The following is a 20,364-nucleotide window of genomic DNA, read 5'->3' on the forward strand; positions in this document are numbered from 1 at the left end:
CCATTGCTAGGGTTTGGCAGGAAACATTAGTATCAGCTGATATTTTACACCCTATGAACAAGAGCCGAAGATGAATATGATTTATCTGGTGAGAGACGGACGGTACATACCTGGATCTCCTCAATGGTATGGACTATGAAGGTGTCCTGAAGATCTTCCATGGCCCCCTCCATCCAGTTATTGAAAGGGGCAGCTCGTTTGGCATATTCTAGATACAGCTGGTCAATTGTCTCCAGCAATTTTTCTGTTCTCTAGGAAATCCACCCAGAAAAAGAAGTTAGGCACCTTGAATCCCACACACACACTCCTCCTATCCTAATGACCCGTCAAACACGACATTTCCTCTTTTGTTACTCCTCGCAGTCCTTTCTCCCAGTTTTCTTTTTCTTTTAAAAGAAGCTGTAATTTACATAAGTATTTATTTGATTTATATGCCACCCTTCTTCCCAAAGCAATCCAAGCAAAGGGCTTAACATTATTGGCATTTAAAACAGTACACCTTCCCTTTTCCCACAGTCCACAGAACCACAGTTAGGAAGCAGTTTCAAGTTACAGATCCCCCCCCAAGCTTTTTTTTTTTAAAAAAAATAAAAATAAAAAAATTGATCGCAAAGCAGTTCCCAACCATCAAAATAACAGGAAAATCGATTTAAAAATATCATTTGATTTATGACAGGGGTCAGCAAACGTTTTCAGCAGGGGGCCGGTCCACTGTCCCTCAGACCTTGTAGGGGGCTGGATTATTTTGAAAAATAATAATGAACGAATTCCTATGCCCCACAAATAACCCAGAGATGTATTTTAAATAAAAGCACACATTCTACTCATGTAAAAACATGCTGATTCCTGGACGGGCCGGATTTAGAAGGCGATTGGGCCACATCCGACCCCCGGGCCTTAGTTTGCCTACCCATGATTTATGATACAGCATTTAAAAGCAATGGATAAACCATTGTAAAACATCGTAAAATATAAAACTAGAACATCATAAAATATAAAACTAGGCCTTCTTGGTAGTAGTGCCAGGCATAAAACAAAGCAGGTCCATCATAAGCCTGGCACCACTACCAAGAAGGCCGTATCTTGCATCCTCATGCAGAAAGCAATACTCACCATGGGAACCCCAAGAAGGACCCCCTCTGCTAATGTCAAAACCTGGGCAGGTTGGTACTGGGAGTAGGCCTGGGCAGTATATCAATATATCGACCAGGACCAGTATGAGGAGCAGACCGCGATGTCGGCTTCACTCAGTGGTATATTGCTGAGTAAAACCGCCACCCCACTCTGCCCTCATACGACGCAGAGGAAGAAACAAGCTGTATATGAAACATATGGAGAACCTTTTACCTCCAGGGCTTCTCGTCGTTTCTGGGTCAGGGCCCCAAGGTTATCCCACTGGTCACATATTTTCTGGCACCTGGCATTGACACTTGGGGAATCATAGTAATCCAGCTCACTAGCAAAAAAAAAGGGTGAAAAAGTGCTTTACCAAACACATTGATAAAAGTTGGAATCTAGTTCTAGTCGTGTTTTTTTAATTAAAAAAAACATGTTGAAACTGATTAACCTGCTAATGCTGTTACAAAGATGAAGCAACTCGTCTTCAGAGGCATACAGCCTCTGCACACGGATGACAACTCTTACGGGCTCAGGTAAGCTCCTGTTTGAGCTTGCAGGCAAAATGAACATGCAGGTATTTAAATGTGGATCAGTGAAATCTATGCCCATCAGTTGTTTAAACTCCTATTGCATTTTGTTAGGTGTCATAGTGAAGAGGTCCCTTTCTTCCCTCACCAGCCTACACCCCTCTTTTTCTGCTGGAATCCTTGTCAAGGTTTCCTTTCAAATAAGGGTGCTTCCCTATATTCTTGTGTCTAAAAAGAACTAGATTTGCCTTAGCGTTCAACAGGTTCCCCAGGTACGCTGACTGTTGAAAAGGCCACTGTTTGGTTATGTGTCAAAAGGTGAAGCCCATTCGCTAGGCGAAAGCCATACTTGAGTTCTTGTGCGATAGCAGCAATCTGTTCCACACGGTCCTGATGAGCAGCAAGATCACTTTCAAATGCCTCGTGCTTCTTTAACAGGGCCTTGATCTCTGAGAGGGTGGCAGTTTCATAATCCTTCTGCTGCAACATTGCCTCTTTACCTGAAGGGGGTGCCAAAACACAGGAAAAATGAGCAAAAGACCAACAAGTAAGGAGTTTCAAGGAAGTTTTGATAGAGCAGCATATTCCCCCCCCATTTTCCTTCCTTCCTTTTAAAATAGTTTTATTAACTTCCAATATATAACAATTACAAAGGGGGGGGTTCCAACTTGCCCTCCTCCCCACTTGAAGAAGGATTACGGTAATCTAGTTAAATTTGCCCAAATCCAATCTGTGATTTCAGTAATTGCCATTCTTCAGGGTTCTTGCCAAAGTATTTTATAAAAGGATGCCATATTTCAACAAAATCATTTATATTAGTCAATGCATGTAATCTTTGTGTTCCTCCTCCATGAGAGGTCCGGAGAATGGCAACATGAGAATAGGCATTTTTTTGTGGTAGCTTCCCACTTTTGCAATGCTCTCCCCAGGAAATTTAATAAATAGTAAATAATAATAAATAATAATAATTTAATCAAGCCCAATCCTCAAGTTAACGTGAATAAATTTTACCATTAACGCAAGATTTGTTGCAGACTGCCTTTATTTTGACCCATGGGGAAGGCCTTGGACAGGCAATTTTGGGACTGCATAAATTATCTGAGAAATGTAAGCTTCTATATTTTTGCAAGGATGTTCATTAAAAACAATCTGTCTGCAATTGGGTGCTGTTTTTGGCATTTGGGCATTGATGTGCACCCTACAGTACAATTTAACACATGCACAGAAAAGAAACACAGTATGTGCTAGTAGACACAAAATGGAGCTCTCTGAGAATCTTCGCTTTAATTCTTTAAAAATAAAAACAAAAACAGATCCCTAATGACTAGAAAGACAGGCTTGAAACACCAAGTCTAGAGATCAGCCAAACAAGATCTCCAGGAGTCCCAATATCAGTAACCCACGTGGGGAGCCGAAGTGGTTTGCCAGGTGAGTCAGAGGTGCTGTACTAGTTTCCTGGCATATGGGTTGCTATTGCCTACCAGGAAGGAGAGGGCCAAGGTGGCAGGGAGGTTGATGCAGTGCAAACACACTGACAGAAACACCAGGTTAGCGCTGCTGGTGCATCTACACCACACCTACTTCCTGGCTGCCCCAGTCCTTTCCCTCTCCCTCCTCCTGGTAAGCGATACTGATTCCCCTGCAGGGAGCTAACACAGTGGCTGTGCCCCCACTCAGCAAGCTGCTTCTGATGAGAAGTATTGCTCTTTGGCATTAACTAAAGCAGGGGTATGTAGATTTCCAGCTTGCAGGTTCTACGTCTCTCGCACACAAAAGCATTTCTGGTTTCTCTTCTAAGCTTTATTCATTGCTATTGAGAAACAACTAAAATTCAGAGCTGCCCAGAGATCTATTCATCATCAATTCTCCCTTCTGCCTGCCCCAATAATAAAGTATGAAGAGCATGCTAATTTACTAATATAGATGAGAATTTAGGCTACCTTGGCACGGATCATCATCATCATTCATAATAATAATGCTGCATGAATTTATTGTTACACAGTGAAAGCCCTGGCAATAGGACACATTTAGGATCTGTCTTACCGTCTGTCCAGGATTCATGAATGCAAGCTTTTTGCCGGAACTTCTCAGCCAGGTGATCCAGCCGTTCTAATCTTCGGATTTCGTTCAAAAGCCACTCCTCGTAGCCTTTCTCGGCCTGTTCTAGGCACCCCCATGCATTATTTATATCCTGTAGCGATCAAAGCAGAAGCACAAACACGGTCAAGGAAGGATGGGCAAGTTCAGAAGAAGGGAAATATTCTGAAACGTCCTCAGATAGTTCCAAGCTGGTTTGCAAACGGCCTATGCTAACTGAAGGTCAGCATCACACCAGAAAAAGATGTGAAAAGGCAGTTCCAAGCGGGCAAATAATTTGACAGAATGGCATCTGCTTGGCAGCATCATTACACTAGAGCACAATGACATTTTAACAGAAAAACCATGCAAACCACTGGGCAGTCCACAAGCAATTTAGAAAACAAGTGTCTGCAGAAGGCTACCACTAGTCCATTGAGGAGGGCTAAGGCTCTGGAGCACCAGCAGTCCTGGGCATGGATGGGCTGCAGAGTATGGCAAACTGATAGGCAGGCAGCACCAGAACCAGGGACAGTAGGAACTAGAGGCAAGGCTTCAGCTAACTAAGCAACATCTTAGGAGAGCAGTTGACCTGGGCAGTTGCTGCTGCACTGATCTGCCACCTTGCAATGCTTCTGCAAGGAGGTCTGTTTTCTAGTTGCTACCTCCCTGTCCTCAGCTAAAAAGCCAGCTCTCTGGTACTAAAATGTGCAATCCTGCAAAAGTAGTGTACTTCCTACTGTCTCTGGGACCAGTAGTGAAAGATGTATGGAGTTGAATAAGTTTTGGGATCTGAGAATATCAGCAAGGAAACATGATCAGGAACAGGAGAAAGAAAGCGCAGCCTACTGGGGCTCTTCTGCCTCTGTCAAAACATGTCAATGATCAACTGAGATGAAGGATTTCCACTGGGTCCTTGATGCCCCAGGATTTCTGTGTTGTTGCAGGGGTGAGTGGATCCTGAGCAACAGCAACCTGTGACACCCATAATAATCATTTAGCATCCATGTTCTAGAGTGGTTGGATGACTAGAAAAGAACATGCTGTCAACTTGCAAGAGCTATACCATTCATGAATGATTATCTCTGTGGACCACAGGCTGTGATGAGAAAGTCCATTGACTACCAGGATGGGATATCATGGCCACTTGAAAGTGTCAGCAGCCATAGAGCATGTACCTAGAAAAAAGAACTCGGCCAAACACACTCACCGATACCATTTTCCCTTCAGAAGGCATGAAGGCTGGCCTGTTGCTAAGTCGCAGCTTAGTCTGCAACGTATTGAAGTTGATTTCCAGTTGGCACTTCTCTTGGACTTTGGGAGGCTTGTGAAGGCGGCGGTAATCTCGGAAATCCTCCAGTTTCTGCTGCATGGCCTGCATGGTGTTCTCTGGAGCCCGATTCTCCAGCCAAGGTATGGTTCGGCGGATCCACTCCAGCAACTGAAAAAAGGAAACAAGTCAAGGAAGAAAAGTGGGAACTGTGCAAAGATTAGAAACCCATCAGTGCTGACATTTAACAGGGAAAAGGGTTTGATTTTTTGTTATTTGTGGTTTTAGTCCTATGAGCATCTTGCCTTTCATGATTGTAATTTTATTTGCCAGCAGGGCCGGCCCTAAGGCAAGGCTGGGGGGCGCAGGCGCATGGGGGGCACTGCGCTGCTCCACCCGCGTGGCAGCCGTACTCGGAAACCGGGGGGGCGCCGGAGGGATAGTTCGCGCCACGGCGCCAGCTATACTTAAGACGGCCCTGTTTGCCAGCAAGGTTCAGCAACTGGCAGAAATCTAGTTTAACAGACTTGTATGTTTGTGTGTGTTTTCACACTTTGCATCTCTAGACTTTACACTAACAAGCATATTTAAGGACCTGAAACCTCAAGTAAGATAAGCACGCAATCCAGCTTTTAATTTTCAACAGGGCTAATGAGTATTTCTACATCATGCTTTTGAGTTTATTTTCACTGGTTTTTTGGTGATGGACCAGTTCTGAGGATAGTCTTCCCAGGGCCGCATATATTCCTAGTCCTTGTGGCATTTGAGTTAGGTTCATTTTGTGGTGATATTACTACTACTACTACTTCAACAACTACATCTGAGGTGATTATAGGCTTCCTTTGGCCATTTCTGCAGCAGCATTGGACTTAATTTAGCATTTTTGTTTTGCCCATCCCTCCTGCCACCACCTGTAGGCCACCATTCCACTCACATGCCAGGAGTAACATCCAACTATCAGTTAATGTGCTCTTTCCTATAGCCTATCATTAGTTTCTTTCCCCTATTAGTGTTTAGTTTCCTGGATCCAGCATTATACAGTGCTATTTGGGTTTTCAAATAGATAAATATAGATAGATCGATTAGATAGATAGATAGATAGATCACTAAAGGAGCTTTACTTACATGATCCTGAAGGTCACACCAGAATGAATTTAACCTGACTACAGACTTCTGCAACTGCATACAGTGGTGCCTCGCTAGACGAAATTAATTCGTTCCACGGGTCTTTTCTTATAGCGAAAAATTCGTCTAGTGAATCCCATAGGAATGCATTGAATTTTTTTTGATATTTTTTTTGCCCGTAGGAACGCATTAATTGAATTTCAATGCATTCCTATGGGAAACTGCGATTCGCTAGACAAATTTTTCGTAAAACGCATTCGTCTAGTGAGGTAACCTCCGCTCGAAAAATCCTTTCGTTAAGCGGAAATTTCATTAAGCAGGGCATTCGTTAAGCGAGGCACCACTGTACTTTATATGCTACTTTGCTAGCTGGGATCCAAAACTGATAAATTTATAGGTCCCATAGCAGTCACCCCCAGTCATGTGGTGCCCTCCATTGGTTTTAGACCATAGTGCCCATTATCCCTGACTGGGGTAGATGGGAGTTTATAATCTAAAAAAAAATTGAGAACCAGGTTGCAGAAGGATGTTCTATGGAATATCTATCTTTCCATTTCCATAAAGCTCTGTCAAGAAATTGAAATCAGGAATACCTACATCACTGGCCAACTTCTCATAGTCTTCCATTAACTGTTCATTCTCTTGATTAACTGCCAGCACCTTGCAGATACGATTGGCTGCTGTTTCCGCCTACCGAAATTTAGAAAGACAGAAAGAAAAATACACTGTTAATGTTTCCTTTAGCTTCTTGATGGTTGCCTTTTAGAAAAGGCACAGTCCACTCTGTGTCTAAGAAAATGTTACTGGTACAAATTTATCTCCACACTATAAAGATTTTGAAGTGCTCTTGCTGTCATTTCTCTCTTCTAAGAGTTTTGATGTGGATGTACACTTGCAATGCCTAAGAGGTTTTTTACCCTCTACAGATGCCCATATTCATTTAGGTGCACATCCATATCTATGCACATCAATGTCTGGTACGAGATAGAATGCATAAAGTGGAAAATTATTCTTGGAACAAGTAAATGCCTATCCAAACCTTCTCCAAGACCATTCTATAAAATGCAATGAGGTAAAAATCTAACCCCATTTGTCTCGATGGATCAATGTTTTCCATTTTGCTTGTAGTTATTCTTCCACCTCTGTTTTGAGGTGCTAAAAGGAATCACTTCTCACCAAAACTAACTTGCCCCTGAAGAAAGTGTGATGCCACAGGTCTACTGTTGATATCTATTCCATACATATCCAGATGTTCAAAGCTATCAAAGTGCTCTCATATGAAACTGTAGCTCTGCTGTGATAATTTCATACTCTTAGGTTTTGGAATAAACATGAACTTCCCTTAATCTTACAAGAGTTCTCATTATTACATATACTGTACTAGATTTTTAAAAATAGAATAACTGGTGTATACTTTTAGGAATTAATGCCAAAGGTAGTCTTGGGTTTGAGTAGTCTACAGACTCATCCCAACCTGCCATTTCAGCCTCAAAGTTATATGAGGGCAGAGGGCCTAAATGAAAGAGCAGACTGGAGGAAGAGAAATAAAGCCCGAAGTCCAAAGTTGTACTGTTCATCAGTTCTAAGAGGCTACAAAACTGTCCCTTGTATCTTTTACTTGAACTGGGACACCAATGCAACAATATATATCCATTGAATTGTTTTTTCAGATCTTCAGAGGGTAGTAACATAATTTCATTTTTTTTATGAAATTAAAAAGTTTGAAACCTTTTTTCTATTTTCCTTTTAGACTTCACTGGAACTAGCAAAAACAAAAACAAAACCAACCCTCTAGTGCAGCCTTCTCCAAACTGGTGTCCTCCAGTTGATTTGGACAAAAACAGGGGAGGGAAACCTTTTTCATCCCAAGGGCTGTGTTTCCTTCTAGAGGCAACATGCCGGCAGTGGGCAGGGACAGAGTCAAAACTAGGTAGAGCAATTTTACCTTTGTACAGTAGGTTTAGTTTCTACATCCACTTAACACCCTCCTCTCTGTCTTCCAGCCACGCTGCCAACAAGTCATTATCAGAATCCAACACCACTTCCCAGTCAAGCAAAAACTCTCAAGGAGGTCGTGAAGTAAGGCCAGAGAAGTGGTCTAGCCTTGGGAAAGAGGCTGGGCTTGAGGAGGGGTGTGTGCCTTGAGGAGAATCCTGCATTTCACCCCCAGGCCTGAAGTTCCTCGCCCCTGGACAATGCTGGCTCTGGGCTTATGGAGGCTGTAGTCGAAAACATTTCGAGAGCACCTGCTTAGAGAAGGCTGCTCTGGCCCAACATATCTGAGAAGCCATCTTGTTCTACGTGCCTCATCACAATCCCCCAAGATGGATGAAACCATCTACCTGCCAACCCAGGATATCTACAGCGGGGAGACATCCCCCCCCCAGCAGCTTCCTTGCTTAGTTCTTGTAGTGAAAGTCTTAGTATATTTCAAAACCATTCAAATAATTCCTTTACTTTGGCAGAGAATCGAGCATTCTGAGCATCTTGATACAGCTATCTTGGGCAGATTTAGGGATGAAGCAGAATAAAAATATTTATAAATAAGCAAATAGCTTTTAAAAACCCCTACTAGGCTATCTCATCTGAAGACAGGGAGCCTCTATATCAAAACTGAGAGGACACCAAAGCAGTTTCTTACATTCAACACTAAACTTTTGGCTCCAGAGAAGATAAAGCAAAATGACAACATTTACCGGTACCTTTTTTTGTTTTTGTTTAGGGATGTATGGTGTTTAAAGTAATAATACTCAATTTTTTATGCCAAGGTAAGCTGAATTCTGAAACATTATGAAAATTAACTGAATGTGCATTAACTTAATAAAAGCACCATTCACTGGCCTCTAGAAATCCTAAGATTTTGGGCTTGCACAGAATTCTGGAGCAGAAACAACCTGCTTTTATCCACCATTGAAAGGACTATGCAAGCTTTCAAACTGAGCAGGCCTCTTTTAACAAATGGGACACTTTTAGCCACTTCAAGTTGGCAGCACTTGAACAATTTCAAGGTAATCGTTCTCTCCTGGTGCTGTAATTAAATGTATTATATTATACATGTGAATTGCAGAGCAAAAAGGTAGTATTATGCCGCCACTATCTGACATCCCAAAAGTATTTATATTAAAGTACTGGTAAGTACGCTCTACTAAGAATCTTGCTGTTTTCCCTAAAAACGTGCAAGTACAGAGACTTGTAACTTTTTTGGGTAACTTGTTCCACTGTCCAGTAACAAAAGGGGTATACTTTCATTAACGGGTCCAAGATGTATCTTGAGCAAATACATGCCCACAGTATTTTCCTATAGGTGACTAGACTGTTAATCCCAGATGCTACCCACAAAACAGGTAAGGCTAGATAGTGCCAATAATGCCTTGTCTCTTTGTCTCAACATTAAGAAAGAACAGCAGAGACATGGCTCCCTATCTCCCCTGGTGTCTAAATGAATGAGTGTAGGCTTAATATAATAGGTATATGAAACAATGTGGACATTTGTCTTTTCATCACAGATTAATGATGGGATCCTGAAATGCTACCTATCAAACGGAAGCTGAATCAAAAGACTTGCCCATAATTATTTCCAGGAATCTCCTTTGACAGTGTATTAAAAACAAATTATTTAAAACCATCTAGTAATAAAAACACTCATGCAGTTTAGTGTTATTAAAGTTAGAAGCAGTTAGGGCGGGGGAAAGAAAGCAAATGGACCAAAGCAAGTATATGTGTAGAAATACATAGACACACACACACACACACTCACGCGCACACAAAATCATATGAAGGAAAAGCAGCCAGTCACATACACGTCATGGCAGGCTGGGGCCCCTGTACCTTTAAAGACTCAGTATAAGAGAATGAAAGAAGCAGAAAGTTGATCATGTGACCTCCCCTTCAGGGCTGGTAGCAGTAATGAGAAATCTGAATGAGAAATGGAGCGACATCACAGTAAGTCACCTTGTCAAGTAAGAGGGCAGAGCTTGAAAAGAAACTCAGTGCTCCTGGGCCAAAGCCAAAATGCATGCTTGCTAATCACTCTACAATAGCCCCAGATTTGGACTGCTACAAAGGGAAAGGGACCCTAACTCTTTCCTCCAGGTCATGAATTTATTGCTGGGCTGATTGGCTAGCTGACAGTGCATTCAATTTTTCAATTTCTTTTTATAAAACTTTGGATTCTGCTAAACTCGAGATTATATATTTATCTTCTGACAACTATCCAGATGTTGTGCAACTGATGTTCTCATTTGTATCTTATCAGCTGTTTCAAGGCATTAGGCAATAGGCCCCACCACTGAACAAAGCTCTTGTGCCCCATTCTAGAACACTACAGCACTGAGATCCATAATCTATGCTGTCTACTAGATATATATTAAATCCAGAGTAGTGTTACACAATTGCAGGGTAAAAAAAATGGAAACATGGCCTTTGAGCAAAGTTTGAAAGCTCCCTGCAGAAACACTCATGTCCCAGATTTTCTATAAGCTTGTGCTGAAAGGGTAATTAGTGAATTAAATGTATTCTTTAAAAAATACCTATTTAGAAAGTCTGCTGTCACTATGTATTTTAAAAATACAAAGTATGTCCTTTAGTACTTTCAGATAAGATGCTTTTTAAAGATTGGTGACATCCGATGTTGTCTGCCTGCTTAAGCACCAGAAATTTGCTTGTGGAGAAGAGAGGAAAGAAAAGACCCATAGCTCTGGTGGATATCCTTTCACACTATGTTGCATCTCAATCAGTATGGAGAATTGGGTCCAAGGTGACAAGGGAGCAGGCCACAGTGAAGTCAGTTTTTCAGCAGCTAACATGGCATGTCAGTAACGTATGAATTAGCTCCCAGAACATTTTCAACTTAGTTTGCAATATTTCAGTTCAGCTTAAGAGTTACACCTGTGCCTGAGAACCTCTATGAATCTACCAACAAATATGGGATAGGAAAAAGTTATGAATGCACATTTTTATTATAATGTGACTGCAGAATGGAGAATAGGGTCCAAGAAAGAGAACTTTGTGGAATGGTTGTCTGGTTCAGTAAAGGAGTCTTGTTACATTATCAGCTATCCTTATCAGAGTTTAATTGCCCAATGTGTGCCCAAGGGGTCTGGATTAAGGTCTGTTTCCCCCTTGGCATCTTTTACTCAGGTGTAGATGCACGATGTACGGTAAGTGCTAACGCTAATGACACACGTGTGTTTGAATCAAAGCTTTCCCACAAAATGCATCTAAGCAGTGATACAGAACCAACAGAAGACAAATATTTTGCAGACGAGTATAAAATGTCAAGGGAGGAGAAATCCACTGAGAGAATGATTACATAGATAAAAAAAAGCTGTAAGGGTAAGGGGACACCATAAATGGTACAAGGAGGCAAAGCACCAGAACTACTGGCAGAGGAAGGACACAGATGGATGGGAGCAAAGAGAAGCAACATGGGGCAGAGAAAAAAGTTAAAAGGTATATGCAGAGACTGTGATAATCAATTCTGGCATCAAAGGCTGGCTGTGTGAAAAAGATGTAAGGGAACAGCCATCCCAACTTACACAAATCACTAGAGTTTGGCCTTGAAACAATAACTTAACTGAGCAGGAATTCCATGAGCATGGCATCTATAGAATGAGACCTTCTGAGGTCTCCCATTGGGAGAACACCTGTCAAAGCAGAAGTGGCCATTTATATATAAATCCACGTAGACAGGACCAGATTCCACTGATGGTAAAGCAGCAGCAGCAGCAGCAGCAGCAGAGGGTTTTTGTTTTTATGGCCACATAAAGGCTGAATGGCAATTCTCTGACTTCACTTGGAAAAGTAGCTGCTCGGAAATTAACGACCACTGTTGGTATACTGCCAATAATAACGGAGACCTCTTGCTTATAAAATAAACCCTGCTGAACAATTGGTTTTAGGTTGCATGAATGGGGAGCAATCTACGCATGATGCTCAATCATGCATAGCTTTTTTTAAAACGTGTTCTTAACTAAATCCAGCTGCAGAAATTACAGTCTGGAGCAAAAGATTAGTACGGAGGAAAATATCAGAGAACTTCTGCAACTGAGCATCATGTGGAGTTTTGACCTCAGTTGTTTAGCCCTATAGTAATTATTACTGATGGCTAAAAGCAACTCTAGAGCTGGGTCTTTAAAACACTCCCAACAGGCTTAGCATTGCCAATGGTGGACCAGTGTTGTATCAGCCACCAAAAATAACTGAGAACAGAGCGCTCTAAGAAAACTAGCACCCAGCTGAAACTAGCAATGTGCTTTCCAATAGGCAGCCATCTGATCTGTCAGCAAAGGATTGAATATATTCTACAATATTAATTTGAACCAGTAGGCTGCAACTTGGGTGTTCTAGGCCAGAAATATTGTCTGGGGAAAAGCAGAGAGACCTCACTACATTGGGGGGAAAAATCCACTGAGTTCTCAACAAAGCTAAAGAGTGTTTTTTTAATCACCCAAGATGCTAAGGAAGTTGTGACAATATTAGATAGCTCAACATGACAGCCAGCACTAGATTCCATACCTCTAATGGTTTAGGGTATCTTCCTCTAAATTTGGTGGGCAGGAAACAGAAGGAAGAGGAGGGGGTTTGTTAGGAGTAAAGTCTCACCTTCTGCGCACCTGAGAAGGCGTGGTAGTAACATGAAACATAGGTCATAATGGCCTTCTCATCCGGCCTTAGCGTGCCTATAATATCTGTGCAAAGAAGGAGAAGAGGTTGAAAGGATAAAGTAAGAAGCAGCACACAGAATAAAATAAAACAGTCATGGGTGGTAAGAGAAGGGGAAACTTCCCATCATGCATTGCAGGACAGGCCAAACAGATTTCCATGCGGAGAGCTGGGAATTCGGATCAGAACGTGACGGGCAGGGTTGGCTTTGTGGACTCCGGTGGCACTCGTTCCCACCTCCCGTTTTCAGCTTTGGTTTCCAAGCAACCAGCCTAGTCCACATTGCTTTGACACAACTCCACAGTCAGTAGGCTCAGCCCACTTGCAGATGGGCAAATCTAGCTTTATCTGGGGGAGGAAACAGCCAGTTCTGTGTGCCTGTTCTACACACAGGAGTAAAGTAGCTAAATTTCTTGAAGACACTATATAGAAGTTAGAAGGCATGACAAAACCCAGATGCAACGCAGAGAAGATTGGTTCTTGCAGTGCCAGTGCTTGACATCTTACTAGGGCTGCCCCATGTGTGTTTTCAGAGCATACAGCTCTTCCCCTTGTGCTGTGGGCACAGCTACCAGATATTCCATGTACTGTATAAAACTTCAGATTAAAAAGGGATGATTTTTTTTTAACTTCAGCTGTGTGCATTGGAAAAAGATGTGGAGTAACCCCTTGCCTGGTACAGTTGATTTTAAGGTAACTGCATCGTGCAATTGCAGTAAAATGACAGAATGCCAATGGCATGTCACAGGGGAGTTATAGAAATGCAGTTTACATCTGAAGTATTAGCATACTGCTCCTTGTTTCACTTTAGAAGACACAAACATGCATATCTGTCCATTTAGGCAAGGGTTCAGTATTGCATGGTCTACTTTCTATCAGAACCCTTGTGGTCCACAAAGCAAGAGTGCATAAGGCATAATCTGATAATGCACAATTGCTTAAGAACATGAGGAGCACCCTAACTAGAACCATCAAGTTCAGCATTTTATGCAAGGATCCCAGAAAAAAGTAGGTGCTCCGGCTTCCGGGTTCAGCGCCAGCGCCGATCGGCGGGGTCTCGTCTCGTCTCCGAGACGGCCCGTCCCTGCTAGGAGTGGGGAGGGCAGCGAGAGCGACGCTGCGCCCCTTAGAACCTCGGGAAGGGCGTCCCGGGGGCAATTTGCTCGGCACAGCCCAAATCCGGACTCCCCAACTCTTCGGTTAGCTCTAATAAGAGCTCCGGAGCGAGGAGGGTAGAAGTCGCGGGGGCCATTTTGAGCGGCAACGTTATTCTAGCAGGGAGAAGCTTCAAGCCGAAGGCGGAGAGCGCTGGATTCTTCCGAAAATAAAACGATTGGAAAAGATTGTAAGTAACCTCACGATTTGGACTATAAAACAATTTGGATCTGGGAGAGAGGGGAGAAAAGAGGAAGCCACCCCCCCCCCACGGCAACAAAAGAGACAGTAAATAGAAACCCGAAGCCATAAACAGAAGATTTTCAATTCAAAGGATCCCTCAAAGGCATCAAAGAGAATCTCCCCTTTGATGCAGGGTGAGAAGGGGAGAGAGACTGTGGTTTATGACTGCCCTGCAGCAAGAGGTAAAGACTGAGAAAAATCTTTCTTTTCCTCGGGAGCCGGCAGCCCAGGCAACCCAGTGAGTTGATCAGGATTTATGAGTCAATTTTTATTTCATTTTGTATTTCTGGACTTTGTGGAATTTCTTTTCTGGTTTAAATGTTTGTGAAATGTGAGTTCGAACTTTATTGTTAATAAGACTTGAAGAATGCAGCCAGCTTGTTAAAATGGAGTCAAGAAAATAAACTGTGATCATATTCCACCCCACGTGACAAGTTTTGACCTTGGCAGGATTGAATTATGTCAACAAAAAAGTGTTCCCCTGAGTTCCAGCGGTCTGTTTTGACCTTAATGTGGGAAACAAGAATAGAGCTATGTCAAGAGGAGACACGACGGCAAGAGTTACAGAAAAAATTTCAGATGGTGATGGCAGAATATGATTTTTTAGGAGATGAAGCTTTTGACACTGAAAAAGATGAATGTGAGAATGACAATGATGATGACTGTGATTTGGAAGGAAAAGATGAAGATGAGGACTGTGATGATTCAACACAAAATGAAGCACACCACGGAAAAAATGATGACTTTACTCTACAAAAAGTTGGATGGAGTGCCCCGCTTTTGAGGGGGGCACAATTGGTATTATTGGAACTCCAGAACGCCCACAGGGAAGAAGGAAAAAATATGCAGAGAAGAGAAGAAATTCAGGGGCCCTGTATGGTGGCCTGGATGGCAAAAGACTGTAAACAGGGGGTGGGGTGAAGGGAAAGTGATGTTGTGATTACATGGATGGATTAACAGGTTTATAACTGGTCTGCTGATTATGGAATTTGCTGGATTGGGGGGGTGGAGCAGGTAATCGGGGATGTAAGGTTAAATTGAGAATAGTTATAGTTTTAAAAGTGAATGGATTTTGGAAAATGTGAAAATATGGAGGCTTATAGAGGGAGAAAAAATTAGGCACGGGAAGATAAAATGGGAGTTTGATTTTTCAGTGATTTGAAGTTGTATAAGATACAAAGGTGTATTTCTATAAAGTAAGAAACTGTTGCAGATGATAAAAAAGGGATGAAAACCGGGGAAGGGGGGGGGGAAGCCCACAAAATATGGTTTTACAATCATGAATGTAAGAAATTTTTTTCTGTTTTGTATTGTTTTTTTTCTCTTTTTTTGCCCTTTTTTTTTCTTTTTTCCTATTTCTATTTTTCTCTTTTTTTTTTGGTATGACAATAGATGGTTGGATGGATGGCCTCCTGCGTACTGCCCTGGTTTGCTGGAGCTCCCTGGTGGCAGGGGGGGGCTTTGGGGTCAGGGGAGGGGGAGGAGGACAGAAATCCAAGCATAAAATGGAACATCTCTGACTGTTCACATACATGGGATACTTCTGTGGCAGGGGAGGACCCATGTGGGTGGGTAGGAAGGAGGTGGAAAAGGTGTTTATGTATGTACCGTTTTTTTTGTTTTTTTTTGTATTCTGTAAAATTAATAAAAAGTATGTTTAAAAAAAAAAAAAGTAGGTGCTCCACAACTTCTATCCACCACTGTCTTAAGCTGTAGCTAGTGAAAGGTTAGCATTTAGTCTACTTTTGAGGGAAATAACATGACTTCTGGATCCATTTTCAAGCTTCAGCCTACTTTACACACTTACTTGGGAGAATACCTTACTGAACTGAGTGTGACTTAACTTCTGAGTAAACAAGCATAGACTTGTACTGCACAACCCATTTGCTCTACGATGAGTTCTCAGATACCAAAGAACAGTTGATTCATCAAACTGCAATGCTCTGTGGAAACTTCCTGTTTGGGACATCCAGTCAGTAATGTTTTCAGAGAAGTTGGCAAACAGAACGCACATTTACTGCTCTGTGGCCTCCAGGTCTTATTTCTTAAAATTTATGCTCTTTTGCAAAGTAAGGAGGCTCAATTGCACAGCACTGTTGCTGATCAGCAAAGCGAATCAGCATGGATTAGCTGGTATGTAGAATGCTATGCCTTAGCTGGTATGTAGAATGCTATGCCTGTTGTCTTTGTCCATGGAGTTTTCTTGGCAGGGATACTGGAGTGGCTTGCCAGTTCATTCTCCAGGTGGATCACGTTTAGTCAAAACTCTCCACTATGACCTGTCCATCTTGGGTGGCCCTGCATGGCATAGCTCATAGCTTCTCTGAGTTATTCCAGCCCTTTCACCACGACAAGGCATTGATCCATGTTCTCGAAGCTACGAACATGAGTTTGACCAAACTGCGGGAGGCAGTGCAAGACAGGAGTGCCTGGCGTGCTATGGTCCATGGGGTCACGAAGAGTCGGACACGACTAAACGACTAAACAACAACAAGAATGCTATGTTGCTGGCTCACTATGCATGACAAATTACTATGCAAAATACCCCCCCCCCCCGAGATTCACCTCGAGAGAGATCTTTGTGTCCTGTGGATAAAAGCAGAGCTCCCAATGCCAAGAGAGTGACCTGCTGACTTGCACCGAAGTACAGATCTGCACTACATCACTGACTGTGGGGTTGTGTTTGACCCCATCTGCACCCCCAAAATGGTACATACACAGAGAGCCATTCGGAGCCAACAAGCCAACTCTGCCAAAAATAATAATAAAGATGCCCGTAGCTAGATAGGAGAGAGAGAGAGAAAGAAAGAAAGGTTTGGACATTAGCAAGAGGACCAGGTGCGCTGTGTGGAGGGAGCTTGGAATCCTGCGATACCTTCTGGGCTCCTGAGAAGGCGTGGTAGAAGCTAGAAACATAGGTCATGATGGCCTTCTCGTCAGGACGGGCTGTTCCAACAATGTCTGTCAAAGAAAACCTGAAGTTAAAGAGCATATCAACTCATGGGATGTGAGCAAAGAGAGATGGGTCACCAAAAGGTTATGGGAATGCCTGGTGAGGGGTGGGTGTGACTATTAGAACCTACACATTCTCTACATATAGGTCTTTTAGATACTTTCTTGGAAGACGATTTCCCTTCTTGGTTATGGCAATTGTCCCTGTCCTCTTCTCCTTACTAGGAAAAATACATATTCTTGATGCAAGTGCCCAGTAGAACACAGAAGAATTGTGTGTGCTAAATTGGGAAGATGAAAGATGATCTTTAATCTGCTGTTTCAGTGAATGAAAGCAAATGGCCACCTTCTGCACCATTCTCAATAGGCTGTTGGTCTGGGTTTTCCAGGCATCTAAGGAAAGCAGGTGCTCATCATCTCTCAAGCTCAGGCCATGTAATGTTTTCATAGTGTTTCCTTGCTGCTTTGAGGATGATAATGGTGATGGAGAACAATAGTTGCTATAGCACAAAAGAGAACCATATTGCCATGCATCTGCTTCTTCTTTGAGCTTTCATGGGACCTACATCTGTCTCAGTAAACTGTGATAGTTCAGTTTGGTGGCAAATCCCAAAGGATAAGAAATGCTCTTGGTAAAATTCAGGGACTCCATCTGAGGCTACCCACTGGAATGAATTCGGTTTCATGAGCTAGTTGCCTCTAACACCATACGATGCATATGCAAGAAGTCCTGATAAAAATGATTTTTTTTAAAAAAAATCTAGTTGAATACACTGTCCTCTTTAGCTCACAAAAGTTCCCTGGATAGAGGTAATGAGGAATGGACAAAGCATAGCCAGTACAAAATGTTCTCCCAAATTTTAAGGGAAAAAAAGAAAATGTCACGAAAGGGAACCGAGCAACAAAGGCCACTTAAAAACTGTGGATTTCAGAGCCAGTGTAGATTTTCAAAATGCAAAAGTGACAACACGGTAAAAGGGGAAATTTAACACATGTTTCCAGGAATCTAGCTGCTGAGAACTGAAGGTTATAATGGTCACATGCTAGATCCCTTGATTAACAAGTGTGGTGGCTCAGGAAATAAAATGCCCAGAGAAATGTAACTAGTAGGTGAGAGACAATGCATGATGATCTGCTTTTGTTGACCTCTCATTATGTGCTGTAGAGATACCAGGTCATTTGCTGTTTGTTGAGAATTCAGCTTGTTTGTTCATGGTGGAGTCCCAGCCCAGTCAGAAACAGGTGTCCTATTACTACTGAATTTACAAATGAGCTCCACAATAACAAGCTACGGAGCAGTTTGGGGAAGTACAGAGAATACCAGGGAAATTTGGGAGAAAGTATAAATGCAACCATGCTGTTATTCATCTTAGGTTTATACATTTCTGTTGATGCATGGAGACTACTTCATCAAGGTCAGATCTCACGTCAGAATTATGTGGCAGATCCTGTTAGAAGTTTCCATTATCCACGCTGCTGCTCCCTAGGGGCCCTGACATAGAACCTTCCATTATCCACATTTCTTGTGTTGTTATTCAAATGTTATCAGGATAGGATCCCATCAATAGGGGAAAAAATTATTCTAGTTATTCTAGTCTAGGTACCTGATAATAAGGGTGGGGAACTTTTGGAATAATAATAATAATAATAATAATAATAATAATAATAATAATAGGTAGTAGAGGTAGAAAGTTTGTGGAACTTCTTGGGTGCGGGGGGTGGGGGAGGGAAAATAAATCAAAATTTGATTCTACTTTACCTTCTGCATCCAACATCTTGGGGATATCTAGGTACCTTTCAGCCACATCAAAAGCTGTGTTCAGGTTAGTGAGAGGATCATCCTAGGAAATAAAGTTTAAGTTAGCAATATGTAAAAACATGGCAGAAGAAACATACTAGGCCATCGATAAGTGAGATAATTGATTAGTCTCATATTCTAGACTACTGATAACTACAACATTAATATGAGTTGCACATGCCAATTTTCACCTGGATGATAAGCTCAGTCAGCCTAAGAAAATATTAGTCTCTGATATGTCCTTGCTGAATGTGCCAGTCTAACTTCGGGAATTACCCGAGATGTGTTTCCAAAGTCCAAAGACTTCCTTACCTGCTGCTAGTCTAAATCTCCACCAGGAACTAACAGACAAAAATCAAGTCAACAAAAACATCTGAGCTCTTTAGAGACCTCCTTTCTCTCATCCATTTCTCTCATCTTATGGGCAAGTTAAGTTATCCAAGTTGCCAGCACAGGTTTCCATCCTCCCACGACATCTGAACTTGGAACATCCCAAAACATAAGCAGGTACCTTTCTTAGTTTTCCATAGTCAATGAGTTCTGGACGATGTCTGTGAATCAAGGCACAGAAACCAAGGCCATCCTTCCAGCTGTGGGAGAGATAGGACACCATTAACTATACTCATCCAGGAATGGGGTTTGTTTTTTGTCCTATACTCAGTAAGAATCAGAGCACGAGTAAGTTTCACCTCTGCTTCACTTCAAGCCTTTCCACTACAAAACTTTTCAGTATGTAAAAAAAGTTCTGAGGTTTCTAGTGCCAAGTGAATAATAAAAATAAATAATACATATTATTTTACTAATCACTATTGGATTGGCTCAATAAATCATCCTCCGCTAATAAAAGGCCAAAGGAGATTATGTGTACAAGAACAGGATTACATGCCATTACATATTTATACAGCCACAATACATTCCCAGCTTGCTAAACCATCGTTTTAGCTGAAACTACAGTTAGCTTAAATGATGGTTCCTCATCTGAACATGGTCTAAAATCCTGGTTAGTAAATCAGAATTAAGCCACCATTCCTTGTTACGGACATCAATGTTTGGTGCATCAATTATAGGAATGAGGTGATATGCAAGGGAGGTACATGGCAACACATTCCTGGCTTGTTAAACTATGGTTCAAGAAGCCATACATAGGGCAGCTTTCAGAGTACAATTGCTACACACACACACACAGCCTTTAATGGACTGTGATGGCAAGTGCACTGCAAATGGTCTTAACATTGCTGCTAAAAACAGTTGAGCTAAGGACCAGGCAGCGTCCAAATCCTCTAGACCAGACATGCCCAACCTGCGGCCCTCCAGATGTTTTGGCCTACAATTCCCATGATCCCTAGCTAACAGGACCAGTGGTCAGGGATGGTGGGAATTGTAGTGCAAAACATCTGGAGGGCCAAAGGTTGGGGATGCCTGCTCTAGACCATGCA

The 20,364-nt window shown here is 42.2% G+C and overlaps 1 protein-coding gene across 6 annotated transcripts in view; it reads right to left on the bottom strand.

Annotated features, from left to right (window-relative positions):
- ACTN1 (actinin alpha 1) overlaps window positions 1–20,364 on the bottom strand; it is a 94,561-nt gene that overhangs the window by 13,406 nt on the left and 60,791 nt on the right. For 3 of the 6 annotated variants that reach the window (XM_035113608.3, XM_060273879.2, XM_088669874.1), the window contains exons 6-14: window positions 19,440–19,518; window positions 18,890–18,971; window positions 12,721–12,806; window positions 6,715–6,807; window positions 4,933–5,163; window positions 3,690–3,837; window positions 1,996–2,146; window positions 1,348–1,456; window positions 111–251 (exon numbers count right to left, since the gene is read on the bottom strand). In XM_035113608.3, coding sequence (XP_034969499.1) covers window positions 111–251; window positions 1,348–1,456; window positions 1,996–2,146; window positions 3,690–3,837; window positions 4,933–5,163; window positions 6,715–6,807; window positions 12,721–12,806; window positions 18,890–18,971; window positions 19,440–19,518 — 1,120 coding nt within the window. Of the gene's footprint in view, window positions 1–110; window positions 252–1,347; window positions 1,457–1,995; window positions 2,147–3,689; window positions 3,838–4,932; window positions 5,164–6,714; window positions 6,808–12,720; window positions 12,807–17,053; window positions 17,140–18,889; window positions 18,972–19,439; window positions 19,519–20,364 lie in introns of all 6 variants that reach the window. The other 3 variants (XM_035113594.3, XM_035113590.3, XM_035113600.3) reach the window with 1 other exon arrangement.

The sequence above is a fragment of the Zootoca vivipara genome, chromosome 1 (genome assembly GCF_965207765.1).
Source record: "Zootoca vivipara chromosome 1, rZooViv2.hap1.1, whole genome shotgun sequence".
Lineage (NCBI taxonomy): Eukaryota > Metazoa > Chordata > Lepidosauria > Squamata > Lacertidae > Zootoca > Zootoca vivipara.